The sequence below is a fragment of the Crotalus tigris genome, unplaced genomic scaffold (genome assembly GCF_016545835.1).
Source record: "Crotalus tigris isolate CLP2741 ecotype Arizona unplaced genomic scaffold, ASM1654583v1 scf7180000019068.10715455, whole genome shotgun sequence".
Taxonomy (NCBI): Eukaryota; Metazoa; Chordata; class Lepidosauria; order Squamata; family Viperidae; genus Crotalus; species Crotalus tigris.
Window position 1 is genome coordinate 6720754 of NW_024097358.1, and position 19651 is coordinate 6740404.

The following is a 19651-nucleotide window of genomic DNA, read 5'->3' on the forward strand; positions in this document are numbered from 1 at the left end:
GGTCTTGTCCCCGGCCGACCTTCCTTTCCCTTCACCCCCCCCCCTCCCCGCCCGTGACCGGCGGCCGCGTTCTCACGACGCTCCTGTGCAGGTCAGTGAAGGGCCTCGGGGAGGCCTGGGTGCCACACACACACACACACACACAAACACACACACACACCAATTGGGGTTCCCGTTAACTGTGGTGTGTGGATTTGGGGGTATAGCTTAACCAGCTGCCTCCTTTAGGGTTGAAAGTACTGTAAGGAACTGCGAACTGCGAACCAGGCAAATGTGTGTGTGTGTGTGTGTGTGTGTGTGTGTGTATACACATACATATGCATATACATATGTGTGTGTGTCTATTTACACATATATATACATATATATATACACACACACATATACACACATACACACATATATACATACACATATACATATATATACACACACACACGCATATATATACATATATATACACATACACATATATACATATATATACACATACATATACACACACGCATATATAAACATATATATATATATATATATATATATATATATATATATACATACATATTTGTTTTCTGAGGTTTTCACGGGTATTTGTATGTAGGTCTTTGGTTGTTTGGGTTTTCTCCCGCGTAAAATTGGAAGTGTCTTGGCGACCTTTCGACGAAGTCTCATTACACCAGCCTGAAGATGGCGAATGAGACTTCGTCGAAACGTCGCCAAGACACTTCCAATTTTACGCGGGAGAAAACCCGAACAACCAAAGACCTACATACACATATATACATATATATACACATACATATATATGCAGGTCTTGGTGTATTGGGGTCTTTTCCTGTGTAAGATTGAGAGTATCTTGGCGACGTTTCGACGCATCATCTTCAGGCTGGGGTCTTCGGCTTCGTGCTTGGGCGAGCAAAGTGTGATCGGAGCTGCTGTCTCTCTATAAATATTGGTGGGGGTAGCTCCGATCACACTTTGCTCACCCAAGCACAAAGCCAAAGACCCCAGCCTGAAGATGACGAGTGGGACCTTGTCGAAACGTCGCCAAGATACTCTCAATCTTACACGGAAAAAGACCCGACTATGCCAAGACCTGCATACCTGTACCCGTGAAAATCTACGAAAACAAATACATACATACATATATATACACACACACATATATATACATACATATATATAATACATGCATTAATAATAATAACAATAGTAATAATAATAATAAAGTTGGAAGGGAGCTTGGAGGTCATCTAGTCCAACCCCCTGCTCAGGCAGGAAATCCTATACCATTTCGGACAAATGGCTGTCCGGTCTCTTCTCAAAAACTTCCAGTGTTAAGTATAAATCATTCCATAATTCTATAAACGCAGAAAAAAGGACTAAAGAAAGAAATCTACAAATATTGTTCTCTCAGGGAATCACGGAGGGTAGTTTTTTGTCACCAATGGCAGGACCTGCAGTGCTTCATTGTTAACGTAGACTTGTTTATGTTTTTTTTAAAGAAGGGAAATACTTATTTTGAGTTGTATACAAACTTCATCTTCTGTTATTAGAAGATCAAAGGCAATGATTTCCAAATTGGAAACTTTTCCTAACTGCATTTGGTGTGCTGTTGTTCCCTCTAGTGGACAACAATGGCATGATTGTGATACAGTACTACTGCAAGTCCTTTTTTTTCTCTTTTTAATAAAAATCCTTTGTATAAAATATGTTTTGTCTTAAAAGGTGTTACCAGACTTCTTATGATCTATAGTATATTACTTGAATACTTTCAGGGTTTCATGGGAAACGTAACTTAATTTGGTGGTGATGTTAAAAAAAATTGAACATAGTTTAATTCTAAGCCACCATCACAAGCCTGCTCTTACATTGGATGGCTGCAGTCTATATATAAAGCAATTGTCTGAAATTTCTCACAATTGGTCAATTAATAGTTAAATTTAGATACAATCCACACAGACCATCATGTAACTTCAATGCTGTATGCACTGACATATTAGCTTATGTATAATTAAAATATTTATATTAGTGTGATGACTGAAACTTTACAGCTAAGAGATTGCAGGTGATTGAAATATAAAATAGGAACTTTAAAATGCCTAATTCGATTCCTAATATGTTTTTTCACCCAATATAGTGAGATCATTTTCTATCAGACACAGTTCCCATCCAGCTTTTTTTTTTTTTTTTTATTGTTGGAGCCTATTTCTTGTCAAGCCAATCCTTTTTTTTTACCTGTTTTATTTCTAAAGCTTGACCTATTACTCAGTTGTTGAAGCATAAACTGTGATCAAACAAAAGAAACATTTTAAAATACCAGCCTTTTGTAGTAGCTGAAATCTATCCTCCTGAGTAAATTACATAGAATAAAGACAAGCAGCTTCTTATCAAGATACTCATTATCTAGTAATCACTAAATCCAGTGGCCAATAGTAATTGCAAATGTCTAATATCAGAAATTAAAACAAACTTAAAAGCAATTTGACAGACACATTATTATTAGAACACTTATGTACAGCCAATGGGTTGTTAGTAATTATATTGGCCTCCTATTAATACATATACACAAACCAACAAATAATTTAAAAATAAAAGGTCAGCTGAAGCTATTTAGGTTGGCAAATTATATTAGGAAATTGGCTCTCCTAATAGTAACGTATGTGAACACATAGTCGACAGTCCTTGCAATCATACAAGATGGAATCATGAAACTTTATCATAAACTGAGTGGTGACATGAAATTGTTTTCAGTTTAATATCCCTCAACTGTGACTTGAAGAAGAGGTTTAACTTGTAGCCAGGATCTGAAGATTCTAATATTTATGTTCAGGAAACAATATTCTCTTGATGATTTCCTATTTTGGAAGATAATTGATTTACACTATACAATATGTAGCTTATTGTCTCCATTCATATCAAGGCAAACCATGGTTAGGACTGATTTAACTAAGTAATGATTTACAGTCAGCCAGAAAGCTAGAATCAGAAAAAAAATTCAAATCATGGATTGTGCTAATTATAATATTATGCCAAGGATAAATTAGCATATTTTCTTTAGAGGATTTCTTCTACCTTTAGAAGGGTCCAATCAATGTGAAAGATAAGTACAGCTAAAGCATGAGTTCCTAAATATAAAGAAAAAAGAATGCTAACATGTATTGTAGTTCCAGTTTTGGCTTGTCTATCATTGCATTCATGCATAGTGTTAGTTCAGAATTTTGTTGGATGAGCCCATAGTGGCTTCGTTCACACATAACACAATACTATAGTGGTCATATTTACACGTACATAGCAAATGAGTACTAAGGTATGGTGTTGCATTTTATGTGAATAAGTCCTGATTGTTAGATCCTACAGTGTGTTCTAAGATAAGGTTAATGAAAATCATAATTTAGTATAAACAAAGCCTATTGTGAGATTTGTCTCCAGTTATCAGCTCCAGAAGCAATAGTTTGCAATATACCTACTGTCTAGCTCAGGGGTAGGCAACCTTGGCTCTTTTATGACTTGTGGACTTCAACTCTCAGAATTCCTGAGTCAGCATGGCTGATTCAGGAATTCTGGGTATTGAAGTCCACAAGTCGTAAAAGAGCCAAGGTTGCCTACCCCTGGTCTAGCTTATGGCACACTGTAGTCTGGAATTTGAAGATTAATTTGTTTGGCAGAGTGTGCTGGTATGAGAACAGTTCCACCTTGGCATGAAAAGTTGTTTTTCTTTATAGTTTGCACACAGCTGTGGAAAGATAACAGGAAACAAAGAGCAGACTTAGGTTTGCTATGAGGCAAGAGGAGGTGGCGGTTTGTATGACATAGAAAGCACAATCCACTAAACAATTCCCACTTGTTTCAGTGGACTGGTGCAGGAAAATTTCCTAATCACTCATGGATTAGCATTAAATGGAAGGGGGAGAAAAGACTAACTTGCAGCTCTCCCGGTTTTGACACCAAATTCCAGTTGCTCTTCCATTCAGCTCAGAGCATCTTGAATTCAGAGCATGATTGTTGATTGCTAGGAAAGAGAAAATTAGGCTGAATTATGGTGGTCAAATAGCAGGAAAGGATGAATTGAGGTAATGGAACATGAACAGTCTTGTTCTAAAGCTTTTCCAGTATCTTCCCTTTAAATCTGTAAATTTTCTGAGATTGTGATGAAATCGTTCTCTTCCCTCACATCCTCAGAGACAAGGCTAATGGTGTTCTTCCATTCGCTTCTTGCGAACTAGAGAAAGAGAGAGAGAGAGAGAGAGAGAGAGAGAGAGAGAAAGAAGAAGAAGAAGAGGAGGAGGAAGAAGAAGCATTGCTTTGTAAGTGTCACAAAATATTTTTTTCTAATTTTGTAACTGTTTTTGTAAAGGTGATTGATAAAACAATTTTATTTATGTCTACACTTGTGTTCACCCCTTCCACCACGGGATCAGTAATATTTGTCATCCTTTTATTTTGTAGTAAATCTTCAAGGTAAATTTGGATAGCAAATCATTTCTATTTATTATTTAACCAAAACAAATATGCATGCTTTGGGTTCCTGCTTTCTAGTTCTCTCTTGCTTCATCAATTCTGTTTTGTGTTAAGAGAGCCTTGTTCATCCTTGTGTATCAGATGTGTCATTTTGTAATGGTACAAAGAAGACCAGACGTTTTCTATTTTCCTAATCTGAATTGAATCCAGTATTTTCTCCGGTAAGGATGCTCCTAAACTTTCACCAATCTGAGGGGTTGGTATCTTACCTAGATCATTATTCTTAGTGATGGCAGCTGCTACCCTGGTTCTTGGGCCTTGCTTTGTAAACTGGTACCCAAATTTGAGAATCTGAGAATTCTCCTCCAGCATCTGAGCAATTTCCATCTCCACTGCTGTGCCAAGCTGTTGCCTCTGAGAAAGCAACCGAGATCAAATCAAATGGAAAATATTATACATCCTATTATATCATCATTATCCATGCTACTTCATGCACAACACTAAAGTCTCCTAAGAGCTAAACTAGATTTAATATTTGGTGTGGGGTGGTGGAGCTTGTCATAATCAAAGAATTGTTATGGCAACAGAAGACTATTACGTTGGTGTGATTATTTGCTTCCGCTATAGTCCTGACTGAAGCTGTACTTCCCGTAATTGCTGGATGGAATAGCATTTTTTAAAAAAATCATTGATTCCAGTTGAAACATTTCTCATCTGTGGTTAGGGCAGTGATGGCGAACCTTTTAGAGACCGAGTGCCCAAACTGCAACCCAAAACCCACTTATGCATTGTCGGGTGCCGGGGGGGTGTGGCCCACTGGATGGGTGTGGCCCATTGGATGGGTGTGGCCCATTGGGTGGGCATGGCTGCGGTGGTAACGGCAGGCTGGGTGGGACTAAAAAGTTCAATCAATCAATTCCAACTTTGCAAGATCTTTTTTTTTTCCTGCGAGAAGTTGAAATTGATTGATTGATTGATTGAACCTTTTTTTTTGGCACACGGTGGTGGAGGCCTAAAGCAAAAAGGTTTTATAAAACCCAGCTGAAGGCCTAGGACTGGGGCAACGGCGCGCGTGCCCACAGAGAGGGCTCTGAGTGCCGCTTCTGGCACCCATGCCGTAGGTTCGCCACCAGTGGGTTAGGGAATTGCAATGGATAGTAAAGGGCTAAACAGGTCTCTATTCCCCTTGCCATATATCAGTTCAATTCACACATTCCTACACCAGCTACTTACTTTAGCTTTGCAGTGTGGAAGTTACCTTGGTTTTAGTCAGGGAAACTAAAATGGGGAGAGCAGCAAATGTAAAAAGAGACAGATGTATGAAACACTTGAAAGATTTTTAGACAAAAATCACAAACAAATGGATAACTCAAACTGTAGTTCCAAGCACCATGTAGTAGCTTGCTGAAAACTTAGCTAGTTGCCCTGCCGTGAAAATGGTGCTGGGTAATAATATCTACAGGTAGTCCTCGACCTACAACAGTTCATTTAGTGACTGTTCGAAGTTACAACATCACTGAAAAAAGTGACTTACGACCATTTTTCACAGTTCTGACCATTGCCGCATCCCTGTGGTCACTTGATCAAAATTTAGGTGCTTGGTACCTGGCTCATAGTCATGACACTAGCAGTGTCCTAGGGTTGTGTGATCCCCTTTGGTGTCCTTCTGACAAGCAAAATCAATGGGGAAGCCAGGTTCACTTAACAACTGGGTCATTAATTTAACAACTGCAGTAATTTGCCTAACAACTGTGGCAGGAAAAGTCGTAAAATGGGACAAAACTCACTTAATTTCTCAGTTAGCAACTTAAATCTTGGGCTCAGCTGAGGGCTACCTGTCCACAATCAAGCAGTGACTTGCATTTTGAACAAACCAGAAACTAATCCCTCCCCCCCCCCAAAAAAATAATTTCCTAGCATTATTAATTCACGACCTAAGCCTAAGACTGAAAATCAGGCTTGTCAGATGCTGTATTTTTTTCTATCCTGCTCTATGGAGTAGAGAGTTGGTCTCGGACAGAAGGCCACCTGAAGAGACTAGACACATTTGAAACATGGATTTACAGGCGGTTGTTATGTAGAAGCTGTGTTGACAAGATCAGAAATGAGGAGGTGATAAGCCGCCTGGGAAAGCCAAGGGAAATCATCAAAACAATTAAAAAAATGAAAATTAGAATATTTCGGACATGTGATGCGACACACAGAAAAAATACGGCATACTCCATTTAATCCTCCAGGGAAAGATTGAAGGCAAACGAGGTCCAGGCAGAAGAAGAACATCGTGGCTTCAAAATCTAAGGGACTGGTTTGGACAAAACTCAGCAGCACTTTTTCGTGCGGCTGCTGATAAAAACAGGATCGCCAACGTGATTGCCAACGTCCAATAACGGATATGGCACAAGAAGTAGAAGCATTATTAATCTACTTTGCCGCTGTAAGAGGGAAAATGCTAGACTAGGGGAATTCTAATCTCTTATAGCAACATATTTCCGAGTGTAAAAGAAACAGTGTTTCCACAGCGAGGGTTCCTGCATGACTTAATTTTAACGTACTAAGAAAAATCAAATATATATTAAATCAGGCTTATCCTGCCACTTTGACCTCTGTCTTGTTACCAGATCCCAAACAAGGCTCATCGCCAAACAACAATTTTTAGAGTCCGGCCAATCCTAAATTCCACTTTGCTATCCTTTCCTTACCTGATTGTCAATTTTGATTTCTGCCAGTACTTCATTTCCTTTCAGAGCATCAACCAAAGCAAGGATGCCTGTCCCAGTGATAAAATTGGATTCTATATTTAGACTTTTCAGTGTCTTGTTTACTTTTAGCATATCTGCAAAAGCCTGAAAAGAAACACAGCGGTGAAAGGACTGGTATCAGTTCTATTTCTGTTTGCCTTAAGAAATATTACATTTCAGAATTCATCTTTCCTCCGTTGTCATCTCAATATAGTGTGAAAATAGCTGGATACAGAATGAACATGTTAAATAAAGTCTAGTAAGACGTTTATGGAAAATTCAAAACGGTGCAAGCCTGCAGCTTTTCAAACATGAAACTTTAGTTTGTTTATATTTTAGCGTATTTATTTATCCTGCACTGTTTTCCCAATACTTTGCAGGCTATCAACCCAGTATTAAAATAGAATATGCAATTTTCCCCAAGAAAACCTCACCCTTGCAACAGGATCATTGCTTCGAGTAGCTGCCAGGCTGAATTTTTTCACGTGGTTATTGGTTTCCAGAGCCTTTGCAAAGTCTTTAAGAGTTGGAATTGGGATGTTCTGTATAAGATAAAAAAAAACAACTCTAGTGTAACTGCTTGAATTTAATAGGTTCAGTTGTAGCCATATAGTGACCTGGTTCTGTCAAAGTGGTACTAAGTCAAAACTGTGTTGGACAGTAAATGAATCTATTTTTTAAGCAGGTCTATAATTTTCATTTGGATTATACACATTTAATAATATAATTCATATCCCACCTTCCTATAAAATAGCATCAAGACAACTAACAAAATACTTAAAATAAAACAAGGTAATTGGTACAGCAAATAAATTAGGATCAATCTAAAGCTAATAAATGTCAAATAGAAATAAAGAAGCTTTAAAAAAGGAAGAGGCATAAGCAATAATTCCACAACAGAGAGCACATGGTTGTTTTGATTTCACACTCAAAAGTGTTGTGTTTATAAGGCTGATTGTTGGTCTTTTAAATGTTTCAGCACATCTTTTCAAAGGGAATGAAATTGCAATACATCATCCTCTGAAATATCATTACCCTGGTGACTTTCATGTTTGTAGAGAATGCAAATATATAGTCTTTTTTAAAAAAAATTCAATTTGAATATTGACATGAACTTTCAATATCTGCTTCATAATATCTTTCATGGATGAAGCTATAGTCTAGACCAGAAAAAAAAATAAAGCCCATCTCAAAATATTTTACAGGTAAGACTGGCACAAATAAAACAATTGAATTTGACTTTGACTTTGATAAAAGTACCTTTATGTTGTTCAGATTGACTTCTTGTAGAGTGGGATCATTTGCCTTAATTTTTTGCAAACAGGTTTCAACATTTGTTGGGTTAGGTGGTTCTTCAAAAACAGGCTTGACTTTTTCACCTTTAACCACATCTGGGAAAAAAAAAAAAAAGCACTAATGCAACCCTTCCATCCATACACTGTACCATTGATGCGAAATTTTCTTTCAAAATAATATTTTCAATAAAGTGATATGTGCACTGTAAGCCACTAATTTATTATCTGATGGATTGTTTTATAACATTCTCATTTCTACAAAGTCATCTTTGTCCTTTTCTCTCCTTGTTTTAAACACTTTTGTCCACTTCTAACAATTGACACCTATGTCAGGCTTCTTAGTAGGCATGGCTATAAATTTTGATTTTGCAAACACTTTATCCCTTAGTCAAGACTTTGTTTACTCAAGAGAAGACTCTCAAACAAGGCTGCCAAGTTCTCTTCCTGCTCTTGCAGATAACTAGGCATAAGCATTAATAAATTTTCATACATTATGATAATTAGAAATATCATTTTGGCTTAGCTGATTATGTAAACATAGCCCATTTTGATGTATTCAATAAACCATGATTAAACCAGGGCATAGATTAAACTCACGTTTAACTTCTCATAGCCTGCCACGTTTTCAGTTATATAACTCAGTTTGCAGAAATTCCTAAAATAGATTCTTCACTATCTGTTTTAATTTTTTTAAAAAAGAAAAATTACTGTCTAAGGGGGAAAAAATTATTTTTGGAACAAAAGGGCCTGACAGAGCAAATTCCTAATTGCCTCATTCATGATGGGAATGCAGTTTAGGAGACCTGCCATGTTGACCAATTGCTAATTGGATCTTTGCAACAATTGTAATCACCACACTAGGAAAAAGATTAGCAGCATAAGTAGGTTTGATGGTTGCAGGATATTGCTCTCTTGCTTGGTGTAAAGGATGCAGGGAAATGTCTCTACTTACTTTTCACAATTCCTTTGCCATCTTGACCGGTGGTTCCTTCATCAAACTTAGGGTTGTTGACCAAATTATGAACTCCGAGGACAGCTGGAAGCACCAGAAATAGCAGCAATATTTATTTATTTATTTATTTATTTATTTATGAGACTTATATACCGCTTTAAGTGCAAGCACTCTCTAAGCCAGCGGTTCTCAACCTATGGGTCGCGACCCCATTTGGGGTCGATCGCCCATTTTTCGGGGGTCGCCAAAGGCGGCGATCCGCCATTTTTGGCGGTGCCGCGCACGCGCGCTGCGCACGGGGGCGCCGCCGCGCACGCGCACTGCGCACGGGGACGCTACGCACGCGCGCCGCGCACGGGGGCGCCGCCGCGCGTGTGCACCGCGCACAGGGCCACCCCGCGCATGCGCGCCGCGCACGGGGGTGCCGCCGCGCATGCGCGCTGCACGCAGGGGCGCCGCCGCACACAGGGGCGCCGCCGCACACAGGGGCGCCGCCGTGCACGCGCGCCGCGCACAGGGACGCCACCACGCACGCCGCGCACAGGGGTGCCACCGCGCATGCGCGGCGCGCATGGGGCGCCGCCGCACGCGCACGCTGCGCCTGGGGGCACTGCCGTGCACGCGCACCGCACCTGGGCGCACCGCCACGCACGCGCACCGTGCATGGGGAGCGCCACGCATGCGTGGCGTGCGTGGGGGCAGCGCTGTGCACACGCGCTGCGCGTGGGGGGCGCCGCGCATGCGCGCTGTGCGTGAGGGCCCCGCCCCCATGCGCGCGGCCCGGCAAATGCGCAGAACGTTTGTGTGACGGGGGTCGCCGTCACACAAACGTTGAGAAGCACTGCTCTAAGCGGTGTACACCAGTAAGCAATGTATATATATATATATTTACATTGCCCCCAACAATCTGGGTCCTCATTTTACCTACCTCGGAAGGATGGAAGGCTGAGTCAATCTTGAGCCGGTGAGATTTGAACCGCTGACCTGCTGAACACAGTCAGCTAAAGTGGCCTGCAGTACTGCACTCCAACTGCTGTGCCACCTCTATTCTATTCTATTCTATTCTATTCTATTCTATTCTATTCTATTCTATTCTATTCTATTCTATTCTATTTATTTATTTATGAGACTTATATACCGCTTTAAGTGCAAGCACTCTCTAAGCGGTGTACACCAGTAAGCAATGTATATATATATATATATTTACATTACCCCCAACAATCTGGGTCCTCCTTTTACCTACCCCGGAAGGATGGAAGGCTGAGTCAATAAGACTGAATACAACACGGCTTGAGAAGGCCTGGCCTTCATCTACAACAGGGGTCTTCAAACGTGGCCCTTTTATGACTTGTGGACTTCAACTCCCAGAATTCCTCAGCCAGGCACGGGTCCACTGGCTGGCGAGGAATCACAGCAGTAATAAGTTTGGAGTGACTGAAAGACTGACCCTGCTGTGAAACAAACAAACAAACAAACAAATCTTGCCACACACCTGCTAGATCATACAGCTCAGTATCAGAGGCGCTGGCCAGAGCTTCTTCTAATTCTGGATCCAGAGTCACCTTCTTTTCTGTGTGGGTCTCTGTTGGTCTCTCCTTAGGCACAAATGCTTTTCCTTCAAGACATAAATGAACTGAATCAATTGAAGAGCGTGATGGTTGCGAGCTTAGGGGAAAACATCTTAAGCATCTATTGCATTCAGAACGAGTTCAGAGGAAGAACATTTGTGGATTATAGGCAAATCAGGGGAATGACCAAAATTCAACATGCGAACGAATACCGAATACCGACTATCCTAGGATTTAGTCCTAAAGGAGTTATTGGGGTCAACTCCTGTGCAGCAAAGCATGTGAAATTTAGAGTGCAACTACAGGCTTTCTAAGAGACAGCCATTCAGCCTGTTCACACAGTAAAAGCCAACAAAAGCAAACATTTGGCTGCTGGTATTATTTTTAGGAAAATGATTCATAATTTCCAAATTTAAAAGCTGGCAATAAGGTAATAATTTTCAAAGGAATGCATCAGCTCTTCAGCCTCCTCCTGACTTGATCCCATAATGCATAGTGATGGATAAAATGATATATCTTCATTGCTCAGCCACAGGGTTGTCCTTTTTTCATTGTTTTATACACCATGCTGTTATCCTCACATTCCCCTGAAGAACTTAGGTCAAGCGCATGTCCGATAGATTGGGATAAGACAAACTGACTATCCCAAGACTATCCAGGCAGCTTTATGATTCTATGTTTTCTCTCTATTTATAAGGTGGGGAGATTCACAAAAGAAAAAATAATACAATAATCACGTGTTGCATTTTGGAGGGACAGAAGCACTTCACCTACTTACAGGATTTTTGCAACGGCTTTGTAAGAAAAAACATCATTGGAATCTCTTGACCCTGGAGTGAGATCAGATGAATAAGGCTGCGCTTGGCTTACATCCACTGTATGAATTTATGGCAGAGGTGAGGTTTGAATATAGGTCAGTGGTGGAGAACCTATGGCACGCGTGCCAGAGGCGGCACTCAGAGCCCTCTCTGTTGGCACACGCCCCACCACCGCCAGCAGCAGGTCCATCAGGCCACCCCCGCCACCTGGAGCAGGAGGCCCACCCAACACAAAGGAGGCAAAGTGGCCGACTAGCAAGCTCGAATAGAGGTGGTAGAGCAGAGGTCACCAACCATTGTCAATTGGTGGACTAGAAGAAAAGGGAGAGGGAAGCATTTTACATGCGTGCATGCGCACACCGGGACCACGAGCATCAACACACTGCAAATGGGGAGGGGCTAGTGCCTGCCCCGTTCTTATGTGGTGCAGCACCTTGTATCTGCATCCCGCAGAGTGGCGGTGGCCATTTTTGTGCCTTGCAGCATGGTGGCCCATTTTTGTGCCCCTGGTTTTTGTGTGCCAGAGGCAGCACTCAGAGGAGCCTCCCTGCCCCCCCCCAGGGCACCACAATGCTGATGCGGCCCTGGCACTTTGCAATAAATAAGTGGGTTTTGGGTTGCGGTTTGGGCACTCGGTCTCTAAAAGGTTCGCCATCACTGATATAGGTCATCCAAGTCGTATCACAACTGCTCTCCAAAGCCCTTGTTTCTTCTTATGCACAGGTCACAGGCCTGGAGATAGGGATGGACCATCGGCTGGAGACAGGTCCAGTCCCCGTCTCCAGCAGATGGTCCATCCCTATCTCCAGACCTGTGACCTGTCCTGCCGGAATATCTGCAGTAGGGAGTTTGTTTTTCTCAACTATAGTTTGATAAATTCAGATGTAGGCATTTTCACATTCTTACGCTACTTCCCTGGTCTTCCAAACAGCATTTAGAAGCCAAGTGTGCAATCATCTTCCTTCCTGCACAACTCAAATAATTGAGAACAAGCACCTCCATCAACAATAAGCGAATGCAAAAATTACTAGCCTGATATTGCCCTCTACGGGAGCTACAACAGTTCATGTAAGAATTACAAAAGGGGGGTGGGGGAAATGAGCAGCTAACTCCCATCCCCAAATGTCAACACACATTTGGATGCGGTTTTGTCTGGCCACTTTGCAAAACATCTGAGTTGTTAAAATGAGGAAAGCTCATTGCTGACAAGCTGTCATTCCTCCTGAATATAAATTTTTGAGGATAGCGCCATGTGATCCATCTGGGGCCAGACCTCTTTCCCCAGGGCTATAATCCTAGTTTCACCATACCACATTCACATGTGTGAGAGGAAGAGAAAAATGACTCACTTGAGGCCAAAGATTGGGAGGTGAGTCAAGGTGAAGCAGGAGTTCACTGCACACTGTTTACCCAAGCAGGAAAATCGAGCTAGCAATTTTTTACAGGAGCTATAAAACTGACTGGAGAGATTATATTGGGTTTGCTGATTGGGCTGCCTGTGAAATCTATTAGAGAGTTCCAAGTTCACCCTGCCTATAAGTTGCTCTTGAATTCCAGTGTCAGACAAATAAAATGTTGTCATTTGCGCTGTGCTACAGCTGAAAGAAAACGGACTCTATGGTCCGAGAAGGATCATATGTGTGATATTTTTTTTTTTTTGTGAGCAATGCTGCATGAGGAGGGGTCCTCCGGATCATGTTCGTACTTTTGTGCCAAGCCATAATGGGTTTGATTTTGACTTAATGCATTATACGGATTCATCCCATTTCTGTTGTTTAATGTTATATGAGAAGGAGGCCCCAGTGATTGTTCAGCCAACTGTAGTCAGAAAGAAACCACAGCTTAGAATACTGTGCAAACTCAGCCTGTTCAATATACTTTCGATCTATAAAGCCACAGCGCTCCAGATGTGTGAAATGGCTTTCCCGAGGCAGATATGAATATTTGCTAGAAAAGCGATCAAGTTGCCTCTGCTGTCTCCTCTCCCACCTTCCCCCAGTTCCTCCACCCTGCCCCCTTTCCACCACGTAAATGAAATCATATGGAAAGCTTTAAGGTATCTTCTACTGGAGCTCCACAAGCAACTGAGTGTGGGATAATTCATTCTGTCCCAAGTGTTCCCCAATGAATGGGTCTATTCGAAACAAAGAACAAAGGTGGTCTAGAAAGAAGGGGGGGAATGAGATATGTTAGGAGAATTGGCTTTTAACACTATAGTCCAACCTGTAACAATTAATCAGTGGAACGGCTTGTCTCCAGAAGTTGTAGCTGCCCCAACACTGGAGGTTTTTAAGAAGAGATTGGACAACCACGATGTAAAAAAGATGCTGAGACTCTAGAAAGAGTACAGAGAAGAGCAACAAAGATGATTAGGGGACTGGAGGCTAAAACATACAAGAAACGGTTGCTGGAATTGGGTATGTCTAGTTTAATGAAGAGAAGGACGAGGGGTGACAGGATAGCAGTATTCCAGTATCTCAGGGGCTGCCCCAAAGAAGAGGGAGTCAAGCTATTCTCCAAAGCGCCTGAAGGCAGGACGAGAAGCAACAGATGGAAATTAATCTAGGAGAGAAGCAACCTAGAACTAAGGAGAAACTTCCTGACAGTTAGAACAATTAACCAGTGGAACAACCTGCCTCCAGAAGCGGTGAATGCTCCAACACTGGAAGTTTTTAAGAAGAGACTGGACAGTCATTTGTCTGAAATGGTGTAGGGTTTCCTGCCTGAGCAGGGGGTTGGACTCAATGACCTCCAAGGTCCCTTCCAACTATTATTATTATTATTATTATTATTATTATTATTATTATTATTATTATTATTATTAACCATTTGTCTGAAATGGTGTAGGCCAGCAAATGTATATAATCACACCTTTGCATTACACATAAACCAGTAGGATGTTCGTGCCACCTTCCCACTAGCTTATCTCCACACATACAGCCCAAATTGGTGCCAAAGTTGCCAGCTAAATTTGCAACAGTGAAAAGTAAAAATATTTTGATAATTGAAAGAGAGAAAAAAAATTCCATTATCTCTCAGTGCCAGAGGGAAGCACGTGTGTCAGGAAATCATTTAGCTCACCGTATTAAGAAGCAGAAAACCCAGAGCAGAGCTAACATTTTCAAAGATTCCCAATGTGGAAATATTTGTCGCAAATAGGTAATTGCTCCTTTTCCATAACGATAGCGATATTAGCTACTGGTTTTACACATCCCACTAAGGCAGTGGTTCTCAAACTGTGGGTCAGGACCCCATTTGGGGTCGAACGACCATTTCACGGGGGTCGCCAAACAACGCAGTCCGCCATTTTTTTCCCCCTTTTCCTTAGCTGTGCTACTCCCTTTTATTCTATTGGCTTTTGAAAGCCAACAGAATAGACTCTCTTGAATAGAGTCTAATTCTATTGGCTTTCAAAAGCCAATAGGAATTGTCCAGGCTGTCTCTGCCCTGCTGAGCCTGCCAAAAATCCCATTCTGCAAACGGTGCTGCACCAGTTGAGTAGTCCTCGACTTACGACCGGTTGAGTAATCCTCAACTTACGACCGGTTGGGGATTGCGGCATTAAAACCACTGCACTAAGGCATAAAGTCATTTGCGTATTTGTGGCTGGGCATGACGTGTAAATCCAGCCACGTGTTTATTCAAACCATGGTTTAGCTCAGTCTGTGGGCTCAGTGATGAATTTCATCAAAAAGGGATAGTCTTGGGGATATTGTAGGATAACATACATGTTCCTGGGCAGCAAACCTTTTATCAGATGCTTATTTTCACCTAGTCTGGCTGTTCCCGATTACTGTTTACCGCCTGGTTTTTTCCACTGGGTCAGGCATTGTCAGGTTTTGAGCCTCTTTGTTTAAAAGGACTGTTTCTGCTTTATTTCAGTGAGTAGTTCCTAAGCAGTTCAGTTCCAAGGAGAATCAGCCTGTTAAGCTTTCCAAATAATCACTCCCCAGCCATTTTTACTGCAAGGCCTGCCAAAAAAATAAAATAAAATAAAGGCAGTGGCCAGAAACACCACATGTCTTGGATGTCCTGCCAACAAGGATCACGACTTATTCTTATGCAAGTATCTCAATGATTTTGCCAGCTTTAAATCAGCAGGCTCATCTTGCATAACAGCCTGGCAGTTTTTCCTCCTGGCTCAACTGGGGCTGCAAATGGTTATCGCAACAAGGCAGAGTTTTGCAGGATCCCCAGTTTTAGAATGCCTGTGAGAATAATAGAACTGGAAGGGACCTCGGAGGTCTTCTAGTCCAGCCCCGTGCTCGACCAGGAAACCCGATAACATTTCAGGCAAAAATGGCTGTCCAGTGTTTGGAGCACCCACAGCTTCTGGAGGCATGTCATTCCACTGAATTATTGTTAGGAAAATTTCCTTAGTTCTAGACTGGTTCTCACGTCTTTCCTTGATTACTTTCCATCCGTTCCTTCTTTTCGTGCCTTCAGGTACTTCGGAGAACAGGTTGACCCCCCCCCCTTTTCTTTGTGGCAGCCCCTCAAATATTGGAATACCGTCCAAAATGAGATGAGATGGAAGCTTGAAAACAGACTTTTCCAGGTCAGCAGACATGTTGGATTACAAAGACCAATACTGCAGGGAAAAACTCTGATCTCCAGGGACAAATAAGCTAAATATTATTTCCTTTGGGCTACTTCGACAAAAGGATTCTGTGCTAGTTTGTAAGCAGGTCTGGGTTTTCTCTATCTCCCTGCGATCAGCAAGATTGGAGAACTCGGTCGATTAATTCAGCTACAGGAGTATAGTCTTCTGCAGTCACGACATAAGCCTAAGACTGAAAATCAGGCTTGTCAGATGGTATATTTTTTTCTATCCTGCTCTATGGAGTAGAGAGTTGGTCTCTGACAGAAGGCCACCTGAAGAGACTGGAAGCATTTGAAATGTGGATTTACAGGCAGTTGTTACGTATAAGCTGGGCTGACAAGATCAGAAATGAGGAGGTGATAAGCCGCCTGGGAAAGCCAAGGGAAATCATCAAAACAATTAAAAAGCGAACATTAGAATATTTCGGACATGCAACACCCAGAAAAATATGGCATACTCCATTTAATCCTCCAGGGAAAGATTGAAGGCAAGCGAGGTCCAGGCAGAAGAAGAACATCATGGCTTCAAAATCTAAGGGACTGGTTCGGACAAAACTCAGCTGCACTTTTTCATGCGGCTGCTGATAAAAACAGGATCGCCAACGTGATCGCCAACGTCTGATAACAGATACGGCACAAGAAGAAGAAGAAGAAATCATTGCAAAGGTGGAGCTGGCTTGTTTTCAGATGCCATGGCTTACTTTCCCCATTCAGAACAACTCTTGCTTTGCCTCTCCCTCTGGCTTCAATTTCTGCATGGAATGTATTGGCCGGATAACTGACAGCTTCCCACCCACCCCTGTACTCCAGGCAAAAGGAGGACGGGTGAAATTGGCTAGCATTTTGTCCGTTTCCCTCCACTGTACTGTACTTTCTTCCGCAGGGACAAGCCCATGGCAGCCTGTCAAACTATCGTGGGGTTGTTGTTTTCCTTTTCATTCTTTTCACGTGCAATGGAGAGAACGTAAGGAGATTCATTGCCGCAGGACCCGCTGCAAGTCAGGCCATCATATCTTGCTTCTTGCTCTCACTGCTATTCTTTGCAGTCCCCCCAAAGTTTTGTCAACGTGAAATACTGAGGACACAGGCTGCATCATTGCTCTGTCGTGCACAGCTGCAAATCCCGCAACAGCAAAAAAAAATCCTGTCTAACCTACGCGACACAAAAGGGAGAAAACAAAAAAGGGGAGGAAAACCCCAGAACAACCAACTTGGCGCTTTGCAAGACAGTTCTAAGATGTTGAAGATAAAATTCCCCTTGGCGACATTTCATCAATTTGACCTTCAGTCGGTTTACGTGGTTGTTTGGGGGGGGGGACCCGTAAAGCCATCAAGCCAATGTTAAAAGACATGAAGCTTAGAAGTTGTTAACTGTGGTGGAAGGGTAGAGTTCCCTCTAATGTGGAAATAAAACCCTAGTATCTAAAAAAAATAATTTAAAAAAATCCCACAATCTAGCTCAGTGATGGCAAAGCTTTTAGAGACCGAGTGCCCAAACTGCAGCCCCAAACCCACTTATTTATTACCGGGTGCCAGGTGGGCGTGGCCCACTGGGTGGGCGTGGCTGTGGTGCTCATGGCAGACTGGGAGGGTGTGGCCAAGATGGGCGTGATCACCTCAATGTTGCTCGTGGGGAGGGACACCTGTGGGGGCCGGGCAGGGTTGGGGGAAATCCAGGGGGTCTCTGGCAGGTGGGGCGGTGGGCAGGAGGCTTGTCCTGCAGGGTGAGGCAAGGCAGGGCGGGGTAGCCATTGTTGCAGGGCAAGGTGAGTCAGGGGCCGGGGCAGCTGCTGCCTGACACCATCGGCCTCTGCACACAGAGGCCAGCGAGCTCATGGGCGCTGGGATGCATCAAGCCACGTGGATCTCGGCGAGTTAGCGGGCAGCTGGTTGAAAAGGGACGGTTGCCATCTCCGGGGCATAGGTTCGCCACCCCTGATCTAGCTGTTGCAAATCCACCTCTGCTGAACTGAAAATAAATCAGACCAGCTCCCCAGCGCTTCTGACATTATGACAATACAAAGACCTAGAGATGCAGAATCCTGAAACACCAAAGCCCTCAGCAGTTCAGGTTCTCGGAAATAAAGACGATCAGAGATTGCTTTCATGCTGCTTCAGAGAGTTGGGGAAGTAAATGCAGAATATTGTGCGAAAGGTGCCCTGGTTTCATCTGGGAGCCAACTAATTTGAGGGACGCTTCAGGTGAATTCAGTAACATTTGCTCTATTTCGAACAAGGAGGCTTCCTCTGAGTCCAGACTTGTGCGGCTGCGCTTCTAATTTGGAGTGTCCCTAATAAGGTGGGGGGCTGCAGGATGAACCACAAAGCAGGCTGGGAAGTTTTTCTTTTATTTCTTGAACCCTTTCAACGTTGTCCAGCTTCAGCTGTGCAGCAGCAATGAAGAGTGGCTGTTATTACTCCTCTTTGCTAGAGACCTTCCATGCTGATGAAATAAATACTGTAATCCTGGAAAGAAGAGCTGATGGAAACAACTTCCCTAGGCAGATAGGAGCCAGAATATTTAAGCTAAGCAGTTTCTGGCCATTCACTTACAGGTATTAGTATTTCTCAACCCGGTTATGCTGCTGCTAAGACATTCTTATTGTAAAGTGCAAGTATATGCACCTTTTGCTAAATGCAATGGAGTATATCTTCTCCCCCCAACTACCTGTAGTCAAAGCTTTCTACCAACTTCAACTGAAATGTGAATAAATGTCTATGCGTAATACTCATTAGGGTCAATGCAAAATATATATTAAAACCACAGCAAAGCATATTTGGAATTTTAAAACGCCCACACCATTTCCTTTTGTAGAAGTGATATTTCTCAAGTCCATGCCTACCCCTTTCTGATCAGTGCTATTAAATCATTTAGCAACTAATTACTACATGCTGTTGGGATGAGTTAATTCTGGGTGGAGTTTCCTGTTGATGTTCTATTCCAGTGGAAAGAGACAAAGAAAGTTCCCATTTAACTCTGAGTAAGAGACTCCTGTAGATCAGCCTTCTTCAAGCAGATGCTTTGCAAGTGGGCTGACACCACAGGTCCCAAAATGCCTAGCCTCTGTCTAGGAATAACATCCTTTTCCAGAATGAGAACCATGGAATTTATAGTTGGAAAATATGGATCAGAACAATATGGCTCCTAAGATTAAAAATTATAGAAATACTTTGAGAAGCCAACCGGCAGTTTTTTTTAAATCCTCATGAACCAATA

General features: G+C 42.3%; 1 protein-coding gene and 1 long non-coding RNA gene across 3 annotated transcripts in view; one reads left to right on the plus strand and one right to left on the minus strand.

Annotated features, from left to right (window-relative positions):
* The window catches only part of LOC120315150, a 27685-nt gene continuing 8034 nt past the window's right edge, over positions 1 to 19651 (plus strand). The window contains exons 1-2 of the long non-coding RNA XR_005558609.1: positions 1 to 91; positions 4183 to 4307. This is a non-coding gene — a long non-coding RNA (uncharacterized LOC120315150). The remainder of the gene's footprint in view (positions 92 to 4182; positions 4308 to 19651) is intronic.
* The window catches only part of TMOD2 (tropomodulin 2), a 25986-nt gene continuing 9867 nt past the window's right edge, over positions 3533 to 19651 (minus strand). The window contains exons 4-10 of one of the 2 annotated variants that reach the window (XM_039359005.1): positions 10939 to 11061; positions 9447 to 9530; positions 8460 to 8590; positions 7634 to 7741; positions 7161 to 7304; positions 4731 to 4875; positions 3533 to 4222 (exon numbers count right to left, since the gene is read on the minus strand). In XM_039359005.1, coding sequence (XP_039214939.1) covers positions 4191 to 4222; positions 4731 to 4875; positions 7161 to 7304; positions 7634 to 7741; positions 8460 to 8590; positions 9447 to 9530; positions 10939 to 11061 — 767 coding nt within the window. In that variant the 3' untranslated portion in view covers positions 3533 to 4190. Of the gene's footprint in view, positions 4223 to 4730; positions 4876 to 5694; positions 5740 to 7160; positions 7305 to 7633; positions 7742 to 8459; positions 8591 to 9446; positions 9531 to 10938; positions 11062 to 19651 lie in introns of those variants that run through there. The other variant, XM_039359006.1, reaches the window with a different exon arrangement.